The 21,787-nt window shown below is 54.8% G+C and overlaps 1 protein-coding gene across 10 annotated transcripts in view; it reads right to left on the bottom strand.

Moving 5' to 3' along the window:
- Positions 1-539: 539 nt before the first annotated feature.
- ZNF7 (zinc finger protein 7) overlaps positions 540-21,787 on the bottom strand; it is a 205,815-nt gene continuing 184,567 nt past the window's right edge. Inside the window, exons 1-5 of one of the 10 annotated variants that reach the window (XM_059165358.1) lie at positions 14,313-14,439; positions 12,866-12,910; positions 12,344-12,503; positions 7,960-8,076; positions 540-4,444 (exon numbers count right to left, since the gene is read on the bottom strand). In XM_059165358.1, coding sequence (XP_059021341.1) covers positions 2,655-4,444; positions 7,960-8,076; positions 12,344-12,503; positions 12,866-12,892 — 2,094 coding nt within the window. In that variant the 5' untranslated portion in view covers positions 12,893-12,910; positions 14,313-14,439 and the 3' untranslated portion in view covers positions 540-2,654. The other 9 variants (XM_059165353.1, XM_059165357.1, XM_059165352.1 and 6 more) reach the window with 9 other exon arrangements.

Here is a 21,787-nt window from a genome sequence, read left to right as displayed (position 1 = left end):
CTGGTAACTGAGTAAAAAGCAGTTTCAGGTCAAAACTAGAGTTTATTGTCTCCAACAGAGAAATCCAAGGTAACACCTGCTCTGAAACAGAGTTCTGGATAGTCTTAAAAATATTCGTAGTCACTGAAGCCCAAACTGGGAGATACAGCTTGAAAGTAGGACGCGTGATCCCGAAGCTTGCACCCCCGACAGGTGGCCCTCCTCCCCGCCCTCTGCAGAGCCGCTGGCGACCGTGCGCAGACACAGTTGGGAGTTCAGAGCTGCCGAGCGGGCCAGCGCCACGCTTCTCGTTGGCCTGGGTGCGGCTCAGAAAGGGCTCCTCACCCTGACCTCTGCGATGGAGGCTCCGGACTGGAGTCTAAGCCTCCGGGGTTATTTCTACTGAATTCTCGGTTGTATTGGGACATTTGAGTGAACAAATCACACTCAGAATTGAGAGAAAAAAGGACTCCTCTAAGGCTGGAGGGCATGGAGCTCCTACCCAAGGGGTCAAGGCCAGCAAGTGAGAACTTTGCTCGCGTCGCACAAGAGTGGCCAGCTCTGTTCCAATAAACTTTATTTGGTCACACTGAAATCTCATTTCAACAGAACTTTGAAATGTCACAAAATAGTCTTTTCTTCCCCCACTTAAAAATGTAAAAACCCTTCTTAGCTTTTAAGCCTTTAAAGAGGTAAAGTGAGGTACATCAAAGTGTTCAAGTGTTTATTTGCACACACGTTGGGCTGGAACCATGCGGTGCCCACCTAACAATGAGGGCCGTGCCGGCAGGAGACGGGAGAGTCTCACAGAAGAGACTGCTCATGGCTGTGACGGGCAGTTCTTAAATTTCATCTTCCCAGATGAGTGCACTTACAGGAATCGACTCGCCCAGATTTTGGTCAGCCTGTGGAGCTCCCGAGGAATGAGAGCGACCCAGTCTAACAGCCTCCATGTTCCAGGCCCTGATCTAGAACCAGGTCAATCCGAAGAGAAAATCCAGGGGCCTGGGTAATTTACGTGGAAGCTTCTGGCCCTTTCTGGCTGGCCTGGAGCTGCTGGTCGAAGACAGCATCGTGCCCAGGTTGGAATTTGGAAGCCTTCATGTAACCTCTCACCCCTCTGTCCGATCACTGCCCAGGAAATGGCCGAGAGAGGATTCCTGTTCGGGGACGGCACAGTCAGTGGCCAACCTGAATTCCTAAGCCACGGGGGCCCACAGTCCCTGGTCCTCTCGCACTGGCCTTTCTGGACCCAAGTTCTGGGTGGAGCAGGGACAGCTGCAGAGGCAGTTACAGCTACCGAAACGGGCACAGCGGTTTCATCGTGCCCTGGCACCTGGAGAGGGGACACCTCCGAAGGTGCAGGTACAGTCTGGGGCACAATCTTCACCCCAAGAACTAGTGCTGCAGCCAGACGGCACACCGGACTTTGTGCTTGGCTAACCAGCAGTTAGCTGGTGGCTGGTGACTGGGCTGAGATCCTGGTCCGTGTGCTAGAACAGAAACCCACATGGACCATCCCAAACTGTATGTGGGAGACACGGGCCTCTCCACCGGGACAGGGAGGAGCGCTCTTTGGCCCACATTTTGTCTAAGTGGTAACTGGCAGTGACGCCAATGACCGACAGGTCCCACGTGAGTGGCAGCAGGTAGTAGCCAGTCTGAGTAAAACCTTTGGTCCCCTCAAATGCTGTCACAGTTGGTGACTCCAGGGCCCTAGGGCAGGGCCACGATCCATACCGTCCTCAGTCTCACGCTGCTGGGAGCGGTCTGTCTCCATCTCTACCAGCCTCTGCGAAAAGATAACAGGCCCACTGTCCGCTTGCAGACCCTCCCAGTTCTGGCAGTTCGTACGGCAGGACCAAGTCTGAGGAAGTCTGGGAAGCAGCAGGAAGGGTCACACCCTGGCCTCTGGAGGGCATCCGCTGGGCTCCCATGAGCTCTTCCTACTGAGGCCAGGTCTGCACTGGGTTTGGCTGGAGACGCTGGCTCGGGGGTCTCCGAGCTGGGTCAGGGGGAGAGCTCTCACAGTTCAGTTCTTCCGATCAGCCTGTAATGATGCTGGCGAGCAGAGAGACTCTGGATTTCCAGGACAGTGACATCCCAGAGTCGCAGAATAGGTCCCACAATCACAACCTGGCCTTGGTTCCTGGAGTCCCGTGCTGATCCGAGCTCCTATCTGCAGAGCCGGGTCCCCGGGGCCCTCTGGCATATCCCCGGCTTGCTCTGGTGGAGCTGACTCGGAAGGAGTCAGGTGAAGAAGGCAAGAGAAGGGAGTTCTAGGCCCCCTCGCTCTGGGCTTCCATGAGCACAAACGAACACATCCTGATTGCTGAAGGCAGTCTGAGGGGCCAGTGCTCAGGGGAAACACTTTAGGTAACTTCTAAGCTGTGCAGCAACACTCACAGGCCTTTTCCCATGATCTTCCTCATCCACAGGACCAAGGGTCTTCCCTCTGTGAACTCAAAACCCTACACATGTGCACCCTGACTCAAGGGACACAGGCTTTGCTGAGCGGGCTAAGGTCACACATTCCAGCAAAGGAACATCCACTTTATAGGAATTTGGACTCTCCCCACATTCTAAATTCTTAGTATAAATGATCCCATATAAAATACGTAAAGTTAAGGCTGTAGGTTTACTCACACTTACACACATTTATAAAGGTAAGTGGTCTACCCCATGTGAATTTTCTGATGCTGAGTAAGCCTTGAGCTCCGATTAAAAGCTTTGCCACAATCGTTACATTTGTAAGGTTTCTCTCCGGTGTGAATTCTCTGATGTATGATGAGATGTGAGCGCCACCTGAATATTTTCTCACATTCATTACACTTATGCAGTTTCTTTACAGTATTGACTTTTCTGCGGCTCACGTGGGCGGAAGCGTCCAAGGTACCCCCATACTCATGATACCACTGGGCCCGCGTGTGGATCCTCTGGTGCTCGATAAGATAGGAGCTCCGGCTGAAGGCCTTCCCACACTCGCTGCACCCGTAGGGCTTCACTCCTGCGTGGATGATCTGGTGCTGGAAAAGGGTGGAGTTCTGACTGAAGGCTTTCCCGCATTCGGTACACTTGTAGGGTCTCTCCCCAGTGTGGACCCTCTGATGTATCGTGAGCTGTGTGCTCATGCTGAAAGCTTTTCCACATTCGAGGCACTCGTAGGGCTTCTCTCCCTTATGGATTCTCTGATGGTAAATGAGGCTTGAGCTCTGGCTGAAGGCTTTTCCACAGTCACTACACTCATAGGGCTTCTCTCCAGTGTGAATTCGCTGGTGCTGAATTAGGTGTGAGCCCTGGACAAAGCCTTTCCCACACTCCTCACACTTAAATGGTTTTTCTCCAGTGTGAGTTCTCTGGTGGCGAATAAGTCGTGAGCTGCAACCAAAGGCTTTTGCACACTTGTTGCATTTGTAAGGTTTCTCTCCGGTGTGGGTCAGCTGGTGCTGACTGAGGCGGGACACCCACCTGAAGGCCTTCCCACACTCGTCACACTTAAACGGCTTCTCTGCAGGATGGCTTCTCTGATGCGCAATGAGGCTGGGACCATCTGGGCTCCGTGGAAGTTGGGGTCTGTCCCCAGCGTGCATCCGCTGGTGCTGGGCCAGCGTGGAGCTTTGGCTGAAGGCCTTCCCACACTCCTGGCACTGGTAGGGCCTCTCCCCGGTGTGGGTCCTCTGGTGTCGGACCAGCTGGGACTGCTGGCTGAAGGCCTTCCCACACTCCCGACAGCCATAGGGCCTCTCCCCGGTGTGCACCCTCTGGTGGTGGATGAGGCTGGAGCTCTGACCGAAGGCCTTCCCACACTCCTCACACCTGTAGGGCTTCTCTCCGGTATGAATCCTTTGATGCTGAATGAGTTTTGAGCTCAGACGAAAGGCTTTTCCACACTCGACGCATTTGAATGGCTTTTCTCCAGTGTGGATTCTCTGGTGCTGGTTGAGCTGCGAGCACAACCTGAAGCCCTTCCCGCACTCCGCACACTCGTAGGGCTTCTCTCTGTGGCACTTACTTCCATTTCTCCCCTGTAAACAATCGGGTAAATTTTTTTTGCACTCTGGACATCTACTAGGTTTTTTCTGTGTATTCATTCCTTGATGCAGAACAATGTCTGATCTAAAACCTGTGCCACACATGTCACATCCTCGGGATGTCCCCTCAGCAGCACCTCCTGGACTTCTGCCAGGCTGACCAGCCAGGCCACCACTGCTCTCCAGCTCGCCACAACCCTGGGCACCCTCCTTGGCGAAGGTCTTCCTGGTAGCCACGGTCCCTGAGTTCAAGCACTTTTTCTGGAGGGAGCCTGGCTTAGTCCCCGACCAGACCTCAGAATCACAGGGGTCTCTCAAGCTGTAAGTATGAGGAAAACCCTGTGAGGGGCTTCTGACCGTCGCCACACAGGGCTCTGACTTTAGAACATCCATGTCCTCACAGGCCTGCTCACTCACAATCCCAACTGCAGAATCTGAAAGAGACAGGAAAGAATGCCCCTTACACCCCGTGCTTCCAGACGGGACAAACACCAGGGGTGGGGACAGGGGCGGCACCATCCCTGGGAACTGCACCCCTGCCGGGTCGGGCTGCATCAAGCAAGGACACACCCACACAGACAAACACTACCAGAAGTCATGCCTTTGACAGTTTTCAAAATCTGGTTTCATTAATACTTTTACTTCATGCATTCATTCAACAACTGTGCACTCCTGTGTGTGAGTATGAGGAGAGGGCCATCCTGCGGGGATCTGGGATGAGCGAAAATCCATACAGACACCGTGAGCCCGACAGCCTGGCAAGTGTGGCCAGAGGCTCCTGGACCCAGAGGAGGTGGAGGGCAAGAGGGTCTGAAGACTTTGAGCTGGGGGACGGGCAAGCTTGGAGGAAAATAAGGCTGGGCGGCTGCTGAGGGGCATAGCAGGGGCGAGCCTGAGGGGCCAGCTGGGGCTCTGAGTGGGACCCCAGGCCCGAATTCTGTTGTCTCCAGCCGCTGCCAAGCCACCCTGATGCAGCCCTGCCCGTGCACAACCACTGCTTGTGGCCCTCGGCTTCCAGGAGGCCACACCCAGGGGTCCTACTGCTTTCTTGTTCCCTTGGGGTTCTGGAAGCTCAAGCTACCCTGGCCTGCCCCCCACAAGGCTTCCCAACATCCGTCCACCTTCCTTTTGGACCCTCCGAGTACGTGTCAGGCTATCTCCTACTCTGTAATCCTAGAGAGCACCTTGGCAATGTCAGACACCTCCGTGGTGTCCGTGATCATGCCCAGAATTGTAACTCGCATCACAACCAACTTCGTAACCAGTGTGACAACCAGTTACGAGCAGCTCCTTACTACCCCACAGCAAAATCCTCCAGGGCCTAGTTCTAGGGCTCTTGGTGGTCCCTAAAGCACCCTCTCCAGCTCCAGGGATCCACAGTTCGTGGGCAGGCCCAGGTGAGCCAAAGGCCATCGCACACAGAGCATCTCCGGTGGCTAAGGAACACTTAATTCCGCCGTTCCTCGATGAGTCTTCATGACGATCCAGTGAGGTCAGCAGTGGAATCACCATCCCACAGGTAAGGACTCTGGGGCTCCTCAGTCACACAGCTCATGAGACCATCAGGAATGGACCCAGGTCTGTTCCCCGAACAACTGCCCTTTTGACCTGTCTGTGTCCTTATGAAACGAGGCATCCCCTGCCTGGTCCTCGACGCACAACCACACACCCTTCCATAAGGCAGGACTGGCTGTGGGGTGCTGGCCAGGTCTCCCTGACTGGGAGATGAGCAGGTAGAGAAGTACCGCTCTCCGCTGCCTCCTGCTGGAAAGCAGAGGCCTTTCCGGACACCAGGGAAGAACACGGTGAGGTCTACAGCGGTGGGGGACTGGGACCTCCTGCTCCCGAGACGGAAAAGGATGACCTCATGTGGCTAAGCAGCCTCAAGACCACCGAGCTCACGGCTGTCGGCCTCCATCTGGTTCCCTAGAACCAAGGCTGTGAAGCCTCCCCACACAGCACGCCCCAGCACCAGCCTCAGGGGCTTCCTTGCATATGCTCCCTCTCTTCAGAAGTGGTTTTCCCTCAGAGAACAGGTGTGTGTGTGGGGACAGGTGTGCAGCTCTGCACCCCGCTACTGCTCTGGGCCACCCCTCGGCTGTCTGCTGGACGAGGCAGGCACAAGGAACACCTCTGGGCACGTGCATCGTCCAGCGCGTGCCACACGCTTCCATCGGCGAGGCCGTGCTCCTGCCCTGTGTTCTTAGGCCCAAGAGCAGGTCTCTATCTCACGGGGGGGGGGGGGGGGGGGTTTCTTTGCTGCCGCCTCATCACCATTAAAAACCATTTGCTGGGGGCGCCTGGGTGGCTCAGTGGGTTAAAGCCTCTGCCTTCGGCTCAGGTCATGATCTCAGGGTCCTGGGATCGAGCCCCGCATAGGGCTCTCTGCTCAGCAGGGAGCCTGCTTCCCCCTTCCCTCTCTCTGCCTGCCTCTCTGCCTACTTGTGATCTCTGTCTGTCAAATAAATAAATAAAATCTTTAAAAAAAAAAAAAATAAATAAAAAAAAAAAAAAAAAAAAAAAAAAAAAAAAAAAAACCATTTGCTGCACATAAACCCCCGAACTACCCCGGTTCTGCCAGCTCCAGCTAGCTTTTCTGCCATGGCACCCCTCTGAGATCTCCCCTCCACCTTGGAGGTATTGAATGGCGGCTGGGCTTCGGCCGGGCTAGCTACAGCTTCTACAGCTTTACCCCTTCCCAGGAAGGAGAGGACAGGGGCCTCAAGTGCAAAGCTGGGCCTTCCCATATCGAGCCAAGGATGCTGGGGGCTGGGATCAGGGTTCCCAACACAGCTGCCCAACCGCTGCCGCCTGCCACACAATGAAGTGTGTGACGATGCTTTACACAGCTGCTGTAAGGGCAACTGCAGGCCCTCCCAGGCCGGAAGCGCACTACCGTTTGCTGGCACAGTCTGATGCCAACCTGCTTCCAGAGCACGTGGTGCCAGGCCCTGCTCCGCTGTGGCAGTGACCGTGGGACACGGCAGTTAGCAAGGATTCCTTTCTGTGGTGAAGATCATGCCGTCATAGTGCCCGAGCCGAACTGGCAACATGTCTGCCAGAGAGGGCCAGCTAAGGCTGGGGGCACCGTCATCTCCTCAGCAAAGCCCAGTGGGAGCCAACACTGTGAGGTGACAGATGCCCGTTATGCGCTGACTGTGCCCCCGCCCCGAAGCCAGGACCTCAGAATATAACCGGATCTGTAAACAGGACTGTTGAGACAGTGTTCGTTAAGAAGAGGTCGCACTGAAGTAAGGACAGGCCTAACCCAGTACGACGGTACCTTCCAAGACATGGGGAGGCCAGGTGACGATGGAGGCAGACCCTGGAGTGACACGGACACAAGCCAAAGAACAAAGCCTGGGGCCACCAGAAGCTGGAGGAGCTAGGAAGGGTCATCCCTTCTAGGTTTCACAGGGGACAGGAAGCTGCTGATGCCTGGATTTTGGCTTCCAGAACCACGAGACGATGAAATCTCTGTGGTTTCAGGCCTGTCTGTGGCGCTTTGGTCCATGAGCCCCAGGGCACTGCCACTGCCCTGAAGCCTGATCTGAGAGGCCCCAAGTAGTTCTGGAGGGAGCTGTTGGTGAGAGGGAGGGAACTGACATTCGCCTGAACAACTGCTAAGAATCAAGCTTGGTGGTTCCCATGGATCCATACCTTTGCTTAATAAGAACATTAGTAAAATCAGAAACTGAACAACAAATGGTTTTGCCGAAACACGCAAGAATTTCACGTCCCTGCCTTTCTGCAGTTCAGTCTCCCCCAGTGCAACTCCGTGACTGGGTGATGCTGTCAGTGGCCCACCTGGGGCCCAGGGTGTTCAGATGCAGCCCAGCGTGCTTGTGTGGCCAGTCCCTGGGGTCCATCCCTCTCAGTCCTTGCTGGACATGGGTTCTCTGAACACCTCCTCACCCGCCCCCAGAAGCTTCTTAAGCCTGAGCCTCACCTGTAAGGAAGGTTCTTGCCCCCTCTCTCCCCTCGACTCCCTTCAGGTCAAGGACCCATGGCTCCTGCCCCTGCTCCAGCCGGGAGATCAGCTCAGGCTTGAAGACCAGGAATCCTGCTGTGGGGATGGCAGAGAAGGGGACTGTGTCAACATGGCTGAGGGTACAACACTGGGCCCAGCACCCTTGGTTTCCAGGAGTAAGTAGGCAGGGGGCCACTGCAGCACAGGGAGAGCCTCCGAAGGGAGCATCAGGGTGAGGCTGTGAACATAGTGGCCCTCTCTGGCCAGATCCGTCCAGCTCCTGAGGTTTGACAATGAGACCCCTGGATTCTCAGCCCATCCCCTTCCACAGCAGGGCCAGGATCCTCAGGGGATCTGACACCAGAGAGTCTGCAAAGAGCAGGCCAGCTCTAGCCTAGGGAGAAAGCAGTCAGACACTGCCGGCACTTCCCTCAGCAGAGATGGACTATCCCCCAGTTCAGAGCTGAAACATTCCGGGGGTACCAGTGGCCAAAAAACAAGAAACAAGAAAAAAAAAAACAACAAACCAACAGAGGAATAGATTTTAATTCAGAAGGTGCTGAAGTCTGACCCTCACCTGGCTGCCCCTGCCTCATGTCCTCGTGCCAATCCGTGGGGGCCTCAGCAGACTGCAGTGGCAGCCACCTTCCAGGGCCACCAGCCCCCACACTGGGGGGACAGCGCTGTGGTGTCCTCCCAGCCCATTCAAGGGCTGAGCAAACCCTGTGGTCAGGGCTTCCTTCCGGCTGTGGAGATGGGGGAGGGCAGGCAGGGAGCCCGTGGGTGAAGGCCTCATGTACACACGGGACCCCATGCTCAGCGGGAAACACTGTCCTCTCCAAGTACACGTGGGATGTCCACAGAGAAACACCCTTGGGGTGCTTCAGCTATGGAGGGGGTCATGGCCCCATTCAAGGACAATACCACACTGTGCCCCAACCAAAATGCAACTGGATATGAAGGTAGGCACAGGTACCTCAAAACCATTAGCTACCTGAAAACTGAGTAACAAATTACGACGTGGCAGCTATATTTACTATCAAACTTGCAGAATGAAGTTTAAGTAGTACTTACACATAAACTTTTTCATTTTTAAATACATTTACTAGAAATGAAAAAGGTTAAACACAAACGAGGTAAATATCAAATTCAAGAAGTTGGGGGCAAATCAACACAGCAAACCCTTATAAGGAAGAAGAAAATATCCGTGGAGCAGGATTCAATGATTAGACAACAAAGGCACCCACATCCCCCCACTGCAAAGGGAGATCCGCAAAACCGGACGCTGACTGGTTCTTTGGAAAGACAAAAATGACAGTTTCATGGCAAAACCAATCAAGGCCAACACAGTTTAAAAAATACACCAGGGAAATAACTACACACGTATGGAGACTAAAAATAAAGAGCAAACAGACGGTGAAGCAATTCAACATCCAAACGAACACATCAACTTGTAATGTGACATATAAATGAGAAAATCAGCACAAAAAAAATTCATAAACTTAACAGACTCTTAGTCACTAAGAAAACAAACGCTAGCACTCAACCGTCCTTGCCCAAGGGCCCAAGGCCCAGAGGGTTTTACATGAGAGTTCCACCAACAACCACAATTCCACATTCATAAATTCTTCCAGAAATTAAAAAGATACCCCGTTCGTCTTACGAAACTGATATGCCAACTGCCATCTGCCAAATATACACAAGAACAATTCACACAAATAAACAAATTAAGTCCAATTAACTATGAACACGGATGAAAAATCTGAAATACAATACTACCTGAGTCCAAAATGATATCAAAGTTTATATGTAAAGTATAATTTAAGTAGGGTTTATTCCAGAAATAAAACAAAATGTCAATGTAATTTACTAGACTAATAAACTTAAAAAGAATATACAAATTCTCAACTGATGCAAAAAAGAATTTGAAATTCAATGTACTTGCTTTTCTTTTTTTAAACTTTATTTTTTAGTAATCTCTACACCCAACATGTGGCTTGAACTCACAACCCCAAGACCAGGGAGTTGCATGCTCCACCACCGACTGGCTCTGCCAGGTGTCCCGCCCAATGTACTTGTTTATGATTGAAAAGAAAATTCCTCAGCTACTTCCTTTTGTTTGTATTTTATTTTTTAAAAGATTTCATTTATTTATTTGACACACAGAGAGAGATCACCAGTAGGCAGAGAGGCAGGCAGAGAGAGAGGAGGAAGCAGGCTCCTCGCTGAGCAGAGAGCCCGATGCGGGGCTCGATCCCAGGACCCTCATGACCCGAGCTGAAGACAGGCTTAACCCACTGAGCCACCCAGGCACCCTCTTCTGATTTTAATTAGATGTGTTATTTTTTTTTTTTTGAAAGAAGAGGGGTTTTTTTTGTTGTTGTTGTTCTTTCTTTCTTTCTTTTTTTTTTTTTTAAAGATTTTATTTATTTATTTGACAGAGAGAAATCACAAGTAGATGGAGAGGCAGGCAGAGAGAGAGGGGGAAGCAGGCTCCTCGCTGAGCAGAGAGCCCGATGCGGGACTCGATCCCAGGACCCGGAGATCATGACCTGAGCCGAAGGCAGCGGCTTAACCCACTGAGCCACCCAGGCGCCCCGTGTTATTTCTTAAAATTTTTAAAAGTGATCTCCACACCCAATGTGGGGCTCAAACTTACAACCCTGAGATCGAGAGTTCACTCCACCAAGTGAGCCAGCCACACACCCCTAGAAGTATTCCCTTTAAAATGAGGAACCAACAGGCCTGCCCACAGCAGTCCTGTCTACAGCACTAGGGCTCTGGCCCCGGCTAAAAGCTGAGATCCTGTGGGACCAAGAGGGAAAACATCACCCTCCCAGGGGCAGGGTCCTCCTCCTAGAATCCAGCACCAGACTAGCAGCAAGTTCAACAAAGTTGCCAAGTACAAGATCAACCCTCCAAAACCAACAAAATTTCATATCGCAACAATAACCAGTTAAAAACATAGCAACATTGGGGCCCCTGGGTGGCTCAGTGGGTTAAAGCCTCCACCTTCTGCTCAGGTCATGATCCCCGAGCCCCGCATCAGGCTCTCTTCTGCTCAGCAGGGAGCCTGCCTCCTCCTCCTCTCTCTCTGCCTGCCTCTCTGCCTACTTGTGATCTCTGTCAAATAAATAAATAAAATCTTTTTTTTTTTTTTTTAAGATTTTATTTATTTATTTGACAGAGAGAGATCACAAGTAGGCAGAGAGAGAGGAGGAAGCAGGCTCCCCGCTGAACAGAGAGCCCGATGCGGGACTCGATCCCAGGACCCTGAGATCATGACCTGAGCCGAAGGCAGCGGCTTAACCCACTGAGCCACCCAGGCGCCCAATAAATAAAATCTTTAAAATATATGTAGAGAGAGCAACGTGAAGAGATACACTGGCAAAACCACCAAACAAAGCATGAGTAGGTACTAGACCACTTTGGAGAAAATCCCAGAACTCTAACAAAGCACACAGAAGGTGAATGGGATAAATGGAGACACATTCCATGGTCATGGGTGGGAATATTTAATATGAGAAAGGTTAGCTCTTCTCTTGGGAGTCACCCCCCCCAAAAAATGCCAGTTCCAAGAATTGAAAATCTCAAACTTACTCTAAGTTTATATGAAAGAACTAGCCCACCACCCACGAATAGGTGTCAAGTGTTAAAAAGAACAGAAGGGGAAGCTGTCCTACCAGGCATTAAGACACACTACAAGGCCAACTCAGAAACAGTGTCACACGCATGAGACAAGCAGGGCCCTCTACAAACCAATGGAAAAGGTTGGAGTCCTACGTAACTCCAGACACACACGTGGACCCCAGACCTAAACGAGAAAGACAAACTATAAAATCCACAGGAGAGGGACGCCTGGGTGGCTCAGTTGGTTAAGCAGCTGCCTTCGGCTCAGGTCATGATCCCAGCGTCCTGGGATCGAGTCCCACATCAGGCTCCTTGCTCCGCAGGGAGCCTGCTTCTCCCTCTGACTCTGCTTCCACTCTGTCTGCCTGTGCTCGCTCCCGCTCGCTCTCTCTCTCTGACAAATAAATAAATAAAATCTTAAAAAAAAAAAAAAAAAATCCACAGGAGAACATACAGATTGTCTCTATGACGTTGGAGTAGGAAAGAACTTTTAAATAAAATTTAAGGTACAACTCATAAGGCAAAAACAAATGGACTTAATTTCATTAAAATCTGACCCCACGAAGTTAATAAACAGGATGGAAAAAGTTATTTATAATGCACAGAACTCGCTGTGACACCTCCCAGGGTAAGCTCCTGACCTAGAAAGACCCACTGCCCACATCACCCCTCAGCCTGGCTATATGGGTGCTGACCAGTGATGTGGGGGAGGGGTCCCAAAACGCAGCCTCACCTAGTCCAGCCACACTGCTGTGGTTCTCCAGCATCACCTCCTTGTAGAGGGCCCTCTGGCCAGGGTCCAGACACTGCCACTCCTCCCTCGAGAAGTGTACGGCCACATCACCGAATGTCACGGCCTCCTGAAAAGACATACAGCAGCACCCCAGGGAACCCTGGGTGCCAGCCCCACTCTGGCTCCACCTCATGGTGTGTCTCAGGCACATGCACCACAGGGCCGGAGGAGACTGTCACCAGGCCCCTGTGGCTCTAAAAACTGAGGGCGAGGCAGTATGGAGGAGGAGGAGGCAGCCGGATCCTGGTGACCTACAAACCTCCCCCAGTAAGGGCCTCTGGCAGGCCCCAGTCTGGGCAGGGGTCTGCTCACTCCCTTGAGGGCGGACATGCCTGAGCCTGGCAAGGGCCAGAGGGGCCAGTTCAGGGTCGAGGACGAGGCCCAGGGGCAGGGTAGGTTCCCACGGGAAAGGCAGGGGCCCTCACACGACAAGGGAGGGCCCGGAGGCAGGCAGACTCCTACCATGAGGCTCGGTGAGTGGGCATCCATGCGTCCAGGCCGAGGAACCTGCTGGCAGTGATGAGAGGGTCAGAGGTCAGGGTGCCGGCGGACCCCTACCCCTGAATGCGGGTACTGTGCTCCTCAGCAGGGACATAAGGTGGAGCCCAAGTGGCCCCAGCTCCTGAGCATCTGCCCCCGAAGCCCCCTTCCTCTTCCCGCGCGTGTGAGGTGCGAGAGTCACTCCAGACACAGGGTGGGCGGCGCGGGGGGCTGCGGGCTCCGCCAGGTCCCGACTAGGCCCGCAGGGGACGCAGCCGTGCACCGGGCAGAACCGCCTTCGGGAAGCGGTCTGAGGAGCCAAAGTTGCGAGTCCGCGCCTCGCGGGGAGAAACTCCGAAGCCTCTCCACTGGGAAACGGGTTACGCTGATGCACCGGTCCCGGAGGCGCTCACGGGACCGCGGGGAGGGAGGTGCGGGGGCGCCGGCGGCGGCGCGGAGGCGGTGGCGCGGCCGGGACGGCGGACGGCGGGAAGCAGCGGGGCGGGACGGAACCCCGCCGCCCGCACGAACCTGCTCCTCCCCCCGGTCGGACTGAGAAGCGGCTTCCCGGGGGAGCTTCTGGCTCAGAAAGTGGCTCGTGGGCGGCGGCCGCGGCTGCGGGTCCCGGGAGCGGACCCGGGCAGCAGGGACCCGCTCGCGCCGCAGGGACGCGGGTCCCCCCGGAGCGCAGCAGGCCGAGCGGCAGCAGAACTCGGGGACGCAGACAGCGCCTCGGGCCGCGGCCGCTGGCGTCGGGTCTCCCCGGGCCGCAAACGGGGGGAACGAGGACCGAGGGGCGGCGGTCCCGCGGGAGGGGGGACCCGGCGCGGGGCAGGCCGAGAGCCGGGGGAAGGCCGCGGGAGGAGCCCGCCGCCAGCCCCGCGCTACGCGGCCGGGCCTGCAGGACTCGGCCTCAGGCCTCCCGCCGCCGCGGGCCACGGCGGCCGCAGCTCGACCACCCCCCGCGCCAGGCGCCCACGGCGTCCCCAAGCCGCTCGCGCCACCCGCGCCGCCCCGCCGTGCCGGAGGCGGCCGGACGCGGGGGTCGGCCAGCTGCCACTCCGCCCGAGCCCAGGAGCGCGTAAGCCGCCCGGTCCCGAGTCCGCGCCCGACGCGCCCACTCACCCTCCCCGCCGACCGCCCGAGGCTCGGAACGCGCGACAAGACCGGAAGCGGGCCTTCGACGCACGCTCCCGCCCCGTCTCGCAGACTTCCGGCCTCTCTGGGCGGCGCGGAGGCTCGTTCGTCTCCGTGGTTCCCAGCCTCGCGGCCCGCGTGCCAGGGAAGGGGCGGGGCCAGAGCGCCGGCGAAAGGACCGGGCCGTGGGCGTGGCCAAGGGAGGGGCGGGGCCAAAGTGGAGAGACGGGCAGGGCCCGGGTCTCGCAGCCGCGGGAGGCGAAGGACCCGCCGTCCAGAGGGCGGAACCCACCTGGGCGAAGCAGGTGGAAAGCTTGCGGGTCGCCCCGGCCGGGCCCCGCCTACGTCGAGTCCCCGCACCGCGTCTGTGCCCGGGCTTTTCTACGGAAGCTCCCGCTGGGCACGTTCCGGGCAGCCGAGACGCCCCGGCCCGGGGCGCAGAGGGCACGGGGGAGCTGGTCAGCGGGGGAGGAGGGCGGAGAAGCCGAGTGGACACGGCCGCTGTGTTCTGGGTGGGTGGGGGTCTTGAGCTAGGCGGAGGCCACCGTTGGGACAGGGCGGGGGGCGCGCAGGGCACCTACAGCCGAGCGGAGGCGCCCCGGAGGCGGGAAGGACGGGCCAGAGAATGCGCAGAACTTTCCCGGGGAGGGAGGGACCGACTGCTCGCTGACCCCAAACCTGGGGTCCCCGACAGCCGCGGTGAAGTGTGGCGCACACCCGGCGAAGGAGATGGGCGGAGTCCGCTCCCCCTCCCAGCTCCGAGGCGCGGTCCCAGGGGAAAAGGGCCTTGCAGGGTGCCCCGGAGAGACCATCTCCTTTCTCGCGCGTGCCGGCGGCTTGTGTCAAAGCTCTGAAGGGTGTTTGCCATGTCGAGGAATGACTCTTTGGATCTAGGCCTGCTGGGCTGGAAAGCTGCTGAGAAGAGCCAATAGACCCAAGGGCCATGCAGAGAAGCAGAATTTTCCTGATCCCCTGACCATGGAAATGCTGCCTGAGCAGGTCAGGAGCTGGAAGTCAGTGCCAAGAGGGCCTGAAGAGGCGGGTGGCAGGGCCTCCAGGTGACAGGGCCTGTGCTCAGCGCCCCCTGGGCTCTCCCTCTGCACCGGGACCTCCTGAGTGAGGCTCCCGCTCCCCTCGGACTCCTTTTCTCCTACTCAGACCCAAGTCCCTCAAAGGCAGAGCCTGTGATGTTTCCATTTCTTTCTCCTGTGCTCAACTAGAATCCCATGTTCAATAGAAACTTGTTTTAAAACCTGAGCCTTCAGCTCAGGTCATGGTCATAGGGTCCTGGGATGGAGCCCCCATCATCTGCTCAACGGGGACTCTGCCCCCCTCCCCCTCCTACTTGGGATCTCTGTCTGTCAAATAAATAAATAAAATCTTAAAAAAAAAATTTAGAACTGACTAAACTCTGAGTCAGCAATCTTGCTTTTCCCTAAAGGAACATGAAAGTTGAAAAACAGGATTTCGAGAAAGGAAATGGATTTCTTTCACGGGAGTTCAAGCTTAATTGGGATGGATCTCAAATATGGAAAATATGGCTGAAGTAGGACTCAGAGATACACAGCATTCACTTTACCAGATGTTACTGATACTTTTGGATTCTTTTCCAAGAAAAGTTAGTGTCGATTTGAACACCGCAAGTTCAAAAAAAGTCAGGCCTCCTACCCATGAGGATGGTTACTGTCAAAGCGACAGAAAGCAAGTATTGACAAGGATGTGGAGAAAAGCAGCCCTCCTGCCCCGCTGGCGAGTGAGCTGCTGGTGCAGCCAGTGTGGAAACCAGTGTGGAGGTTCGGCAGAAATTAAACACAACTACTCTGTGGCCCAGCAATTCCACCACTGGGCATATATACACCGGGACCAGAAGCAGGATCTCGAAGATGTGTCTGTATGCCCGTGTTCACAGTGTATTACTTGTAACAGCTGAAAGCTGGGAGCAACCCAAGTGTCCACGATGGTGAGTGGGTCGGCACGATGCGTTCCTGCCGTAGGAGATCCCTCAGTCTAACAAGGAATCTGTCACGTGCGGCAGTATCGATGAACCTGGAGGACATTAAACTCTGAAATAAGCCAGTCACAAAGGGACAGACACTGTTGAGGTCTCTCGGATGAGGCACCCGGAGTAGTCAAACTTACGGGGACAGAAAGTAGAATGGTAGTTGCCAGGATCTGGGAGAAGGGTTGACAGGGAGTTACTGTTCAGTGGGGACAGAGTTCCCAGGTTGGACGGTCGTGATGACTGCACAATATGAATGACCTGATGCCACCAAACTGTGCATGTAGGAATGGTTAAGATGGTCAATTATTACGTTATGCATATTTTACCTCAGTAAAAAAAAAAAAAAAAAAAAAAAAAAAGGAAATTGGAGACGGGTGCCTGGGTGGCTCAGTGGATTAAGACTTCAGCTCAGGTCATGATCTCAGGGTCCTGGGATCCAGCCCCGCATCAGGCTCTCTGCTCGGAGAGAGACTCTGAACATTGACTTCCAGCCTTGCCACATCACCCACACTCCACATTTCTCCTGGCGCCTCTGCCTGGCCCCTCCTTGAAAGCTGGCCTCCAGGCCATCGGCACCATCCACTGAGCACCTGTGCAAACACACCCCACTTCCAGCAACCCTTTTGCCTGGCACGGCCGCTCCTGGGAGCCAGGTCTCTCTGTGTCCATTCTGCTCCCCTCACCGTCCCCTCACACCATCTGGAGCCAGTCCTTAGTGATGCCCTCGGCTCCACGCGACCTTTCCCACACTCCTCACTCAGTTGGGCCCTTCCGGTCATGTGCTGCCCACTTTCCCTGGCTGTGGGGACTCCTGCCCTGTAGCTGTCCCTCCTTCCCTTGAAGTCTTACCTGGACATACAACCCACACAGAGATACGAGCCAGCCTCCTCTGCAGCCAAAAGTAACCCTTGCACTTAGCAGTGTCCCCTTCCCCTATATCTGGAATGTCCTGGGGGCGAGCCTGGCTCAGCCAGGAGGACATGTCCCCTAGGTGTGGCTCTGGGTTGACACAGACTGAGCAGTTATGGTTGCTTGTGAACCAGGGGGCTGACGGGAAGATTCTTTCATGTGACCACAGAGTGTGAGATGCCAACAAAGACGAAGCTGTGAAGGAAGCAGGGTGCTGGTGCCGGAGACACTTCTGTGCCCGTTCGCTGGGCTGGTATCCAGATGCCAATGCGCTCCGGGACTTGAGTTTGCCCGTCCCCTGAAAACAGGACGGCCCTGGAGGGCAACTTCATCAAGCAGGTCAGGGTGAGGTCCGTAGAATTCCAGCCAGCATCTCCGCCCAGCGTTGGGGAGGCGAGCTGAGCTCTGCCATCCGTCAGAGGTCTTGGCACCTCCAGAACATGACAATGGAGGGCTGGACTTGAGAGGTAAGTGGGAAACAGGCAGCACCCGGTGACCTCCGCCAGAGACCCTGGCGTAGGCTGTGTCACAGGCTGTCATTTAACCCTCTCCACACCTCGTGAGGCAGGTATTACAGGAAGCAAGTATTGACAAGGATCCCGTTTTATAGGTTAGGAAACTGAGGCAGCTAAGCAACTTGCTCAAGTTCAAATGCCTAAGAAGGAGTGAAGCAGAGGTTTGGTCCCAAATATCTTGGTTTTACAAACAAATGACTAACAGCTGTGCTTCCACTGACGTTCACAAAGTGCAACACGGACACAGAGATTTCTGTCAATCAAGCTCCCTCTGGAAAGCTTCAGGGGAAACGTGGTGCCTAATCTGGGCCTTGAGGGCTGAGCAGGGCCTGCTGGTGACAAAGGTGCACACAGGCAAGCACGTAACCCAGGTCCTAGGCCAGGACAGCCCTGCAGGGACCAACGCCTCGCCTAGGACAGGGCTAGAAATGCCTGGGGACACATGGTGATGGTCAGGACCAAATCCTGCACAGGGAGCCATCAGGAGGGTGGGGGTTCCCCAGGAGGAGACACTGTGGGAAGTTCCTCATGTCAGTTCAAGGGGTCTTTGAGTCTGCCATGCCCCTTGGGTCCCAGGGAGCAGGTGATGGCATGAGGGAGGGGGCTGTGCAGCCTCAGTGTGGTGACCAGGAGGCAGGGGGCCTTGTGCCCGGGGCAGCTCATTCATGCTGCTTTGCCTGCCTCTAGCTTGGGCTGCTCCTCAGGTCCCACCCACCCTAGATTCCCGCACAGACTTCAGGGTTTCCCTGTGCCCATCCCCAGGCTGCCCCCTCCTGGCCCACAGAGAGCTCTGGGTCACTGATAAGTGGCTGTCTCCGAGCTCAGGGCAGAGGGGCAGCTCCCAAGCGGCCAGCCCCAAGGTGACCAGGGTGGCACAGCTCAGGGAGGCTGTGGTGCATCATCAGGGGTTGTGAGCCCTGCAGGCTGGCTGCGTGTTGGGTCGCTGCCTGGGCCCTACCCGCAGAGGCTGCATTCACATAGGGGGTGCAGCCTGGACATCGCATCGAGACTTTTAAAGGGTTCCTGGGTGACCCTAACATGCAGTGAAGTTTGAGAACCGCTGGTCACAGAAAACATAAAATCACCCAGCCGCTTCTGATGCTTCCTCAGCTGCAGGGTGAGACGCCCCACGTCCTGGCTGAGGGTGCTGGGGCCACGAAGGGCCGTCAGCCTGGCGTCCTCCCTCCCAGCACTCGGACCTTAAGGTCTATGGCTCACAGTCTCTCGGCTGTTGGACAGGAGTTAGGGTAGGGACGTCTGTGAACCCTCCAGGGCAGGGGCCTGGTTGCCTGGCACAAGGCAGCTCTGCAGACTTCCTGCTTGGGCTGCATCCACAGGTGGATCCAATGGGAACCAGAGGATTTGGGGATCCAGAGTGGAGGATTTTATACGAAGACCCTGAAGATCCTTTCTGGAGCCAGGCTAGTCCTGGCTGGGCTTTAGGGTGCCGACCTCAGCATCCAGTGGGCTCGGGGCCCTCTGGAGGATGGGCTGTGCTGAGGTCAAGGCTGGGGTAGGGGCATGGGGGAGAGGGCAGCTCTGCCCACAGTCCTCACCCTGTAGCATCCTGCAACACAATGTAAAGGGTTGGGGGACTGCTTTGGACCCGGGGGACAGTGCTCTCCTGCTGCCAGAGATTTTGATTCCCCAATCCCGTGGGAAGTCACTGTAGGATAGTGCCGTCTGCAGGGGCAGGAGCCCCATCAAATACGAACCGTGAGGCCCACAGCAAACTTGCAAGTTTGGTTCCAGACCACTGCGAAAAAGTGAATTTTTGCTTGCTTAGTGCATATAAAAGTGATGTTTAGGGAGGCGCCTGGGTGGCCTGGTCAGCTAAGTGCCTGATGCTTGATTTTGGCTCAAGTCACGATCTCATGGTCCTGGGTTTGTTTTTGTGTGTGTGTGTTTTTTAAAAAAGATTTATTTATTCATTCATTTATTTGACAGAGATCACAAGCAGGCAGAGAGAGGAGAAAGCAGGCTCCCTGCTGAGCAAAGAGCCCGACCTGGGGCTCAATCCCAGGACCCTGGATCATGACCCGAGCTGAAGGCAGAGGCTTTAACCCACTGAGCCACCCAGACACCAGGGTCCTGGGTTTGAGCCCCAGGTCAGGCTTTTCGCTCAACACAGTTGTCGGGCTCTTTGCTCAACACAGTCTGCTGCAGATTCTCTCCCTTTCCTCCCTCTGCTCCTCAATCTGCTCTCTTGCTCTGGGGAGCTTGGCGCAGTTGGTGAGCAGCCAGCTCTCAGCTTTGGCTCAGATCATGAGCCTGGGGTGCTGGGATTTAGCCCCCTCTGTATGGAGTGGGCTAGAGACTCTCCCCTCACACAAAAACTCTCTTTCTCAAAAAAATAATTTTTTAAAAAAAAGTTATGTTGATGCACCAGTCTCTTAAGTGTGCAATAGCATTATATCTATAAAAGGAACATTCACACTTTAATTTCACAATGTTTTATTGCTGGGACACCTAGGGGGCTCAGTCGTTAAGCGTCTGCCTTAGACTCAGGTCATGATCCTGGGGTCCTGGGATTGAGCCCCGCATCAGGCTCCCAGCTCAATGGGAAGCCTGCTTCTCCCTCTCCCATTTCCCCTGCTTGTGTTCCCTCTCTTGGTGTCTCCCTGTTAAATAAATAAATAAAATCTTAAAAAATTATCAAAATGTAGGGAAACCTGGCTGGCTCAGTTGGTTAAGTGTCTGTCTGACTTTGGCTCAGGTTATGATTCCAGAATCCTGGAATCAAGTCCCCTGTTGGGCTGCTTGCTCAGCGGGGAGTCTGCTTCTCCCTTGCCCTCTGCCCCTCCCCCTGCACAATTTTTAAAAAGATTTTATTTATAAATAAACCCATTTCTGCAAGGATAGATGCACTGAGCATGTCTGCACCTCTAAAGCCCCAGCACTGGCTGCCCTCCCTTAAGTCCATGCCTGTCATCTCCAGGTAGGCCTTCGGGAGCCGGAGCAAGCATGCCCCCTGGAGCAGTACTTCTTCCCTGGTCCTGGCTGTGACAGCCCTTGCAACTCTTGGGCTGGCATTGCTGACCATTTCGCCGCAGACTGTGGCCCCAACTGATGTAGTAAAGATAAGGCTCAAAGCCCACAGCTAGAAAAGAATTCTTGAGAGGTCTTTGGTACAAAAAGGTGTTTTTTTTTTAAACATATAATGTATTATTTGCTTCAGGGGTCCAGGTCTGTTAATCATCAGTCTTGCACAATTCACAGCAGTCACCGTAGCACATCCCTCCCAATGTCCATCACCTGGCCACCCTGTCCCTTCACTCCCACCCCCCAGCAAAATGGTGGCTTTATTAAAGCATGGGGACAGGACCCACGGGCAGAAAGAGCTGTGCTGGGGTCATGGCCCATTGTATCCCATCAAACTGGGAGTGGGTGGCGTAAGTCTCTAAGGAATTTTGGAACCAAGGTTTCCAGGACCCTGAGGGGACTAGCTGTTGTTGGGAAAAAGTCATTTATTGCGGTCTAATAAAACCTCACTCATGAGACCCTTCAGATGCGTATTGGTGGGTCATGTGCTTGGGGAGGGGTGATTGCCAACATGTATCTTGTGGGGTGGAGATAAAGGAAGTTTCCAAAGGCATTTTAAAAAATATCTTATTTATTTATTTGAGAGAAAGCCAAAGAGAGAGCACAAGCAGGGAGAGCAGCAGAGGGAGAGGGAGCAGCCCGACATGGGGCCCAATCCCAGGACCCCAAGATCATGACCTGAGCTGAAGGCAGACAACTGACTGAGCCACCCAGGTGCCCCTCCAAAGACATTTTTATTTTTATTTATTTATTTTTTCTTTAAAAAAATATTTTATTTATTTATTGGACAGACAGAGATCACAAGCAGGCAGAGAGGCAGGCGGAGAGAGTAGGAAGCAGGCTCCCCGCCGAGGAGAGAGTCCGATGTAGGGCTGGATCCCAGACCCTGGAATCACGACTTCAGCCGAAGGCAGAGGCTTCAACCCACTGATCCCCCCAGGCGCCCCTAAAGACGTTTTTATATGTTAGCGTAGACTTCCGGGATCCTGGGGGTCGGGCTCGGTGCCTGTTGTCTTTAGGAAGGTGTTAGCCCCGAGTGGCTGAGCTCCTGGAGGAAGGTCACTCTGCCCGTTTTAAGGACTTGTCAATGGGCTACGGATAATAAGGAAAGGCAGTAATTTTTCTTCAGCCTTTGTTTCCCACGTCACTGACCATCTGTCAGTGGGAAGACTCTGAACACGTCCGCAGCGGGCCTGCTTAGCCACCTTCTGGCTGCGTCCAGCTCCCGGAGAGGGAGAACAGGGGGCCCTGCCCTACCGTCTCTCATCCCAGAAACTCACGGGACCCTCTCCGGGACCT

This window comes from Mustela lutreola, chromosome 3, assembly GCF_030435805.1.
Source record: "Mustela lutreola isolate mMusLut2 chromosome 3, mMusLut2.pri, whole genome shotgun sequence".
Lineage (NCBI taxonomy): Eukaryota > Metazoa > Chordata > Mammalia > Carnivora > Mustelidae > Mustela > Mustela lutreola.
Note: the sequence above shows the minus strand (reverse complement) of the source record. Positions and strands in the feature narration are given on the sequence as shown.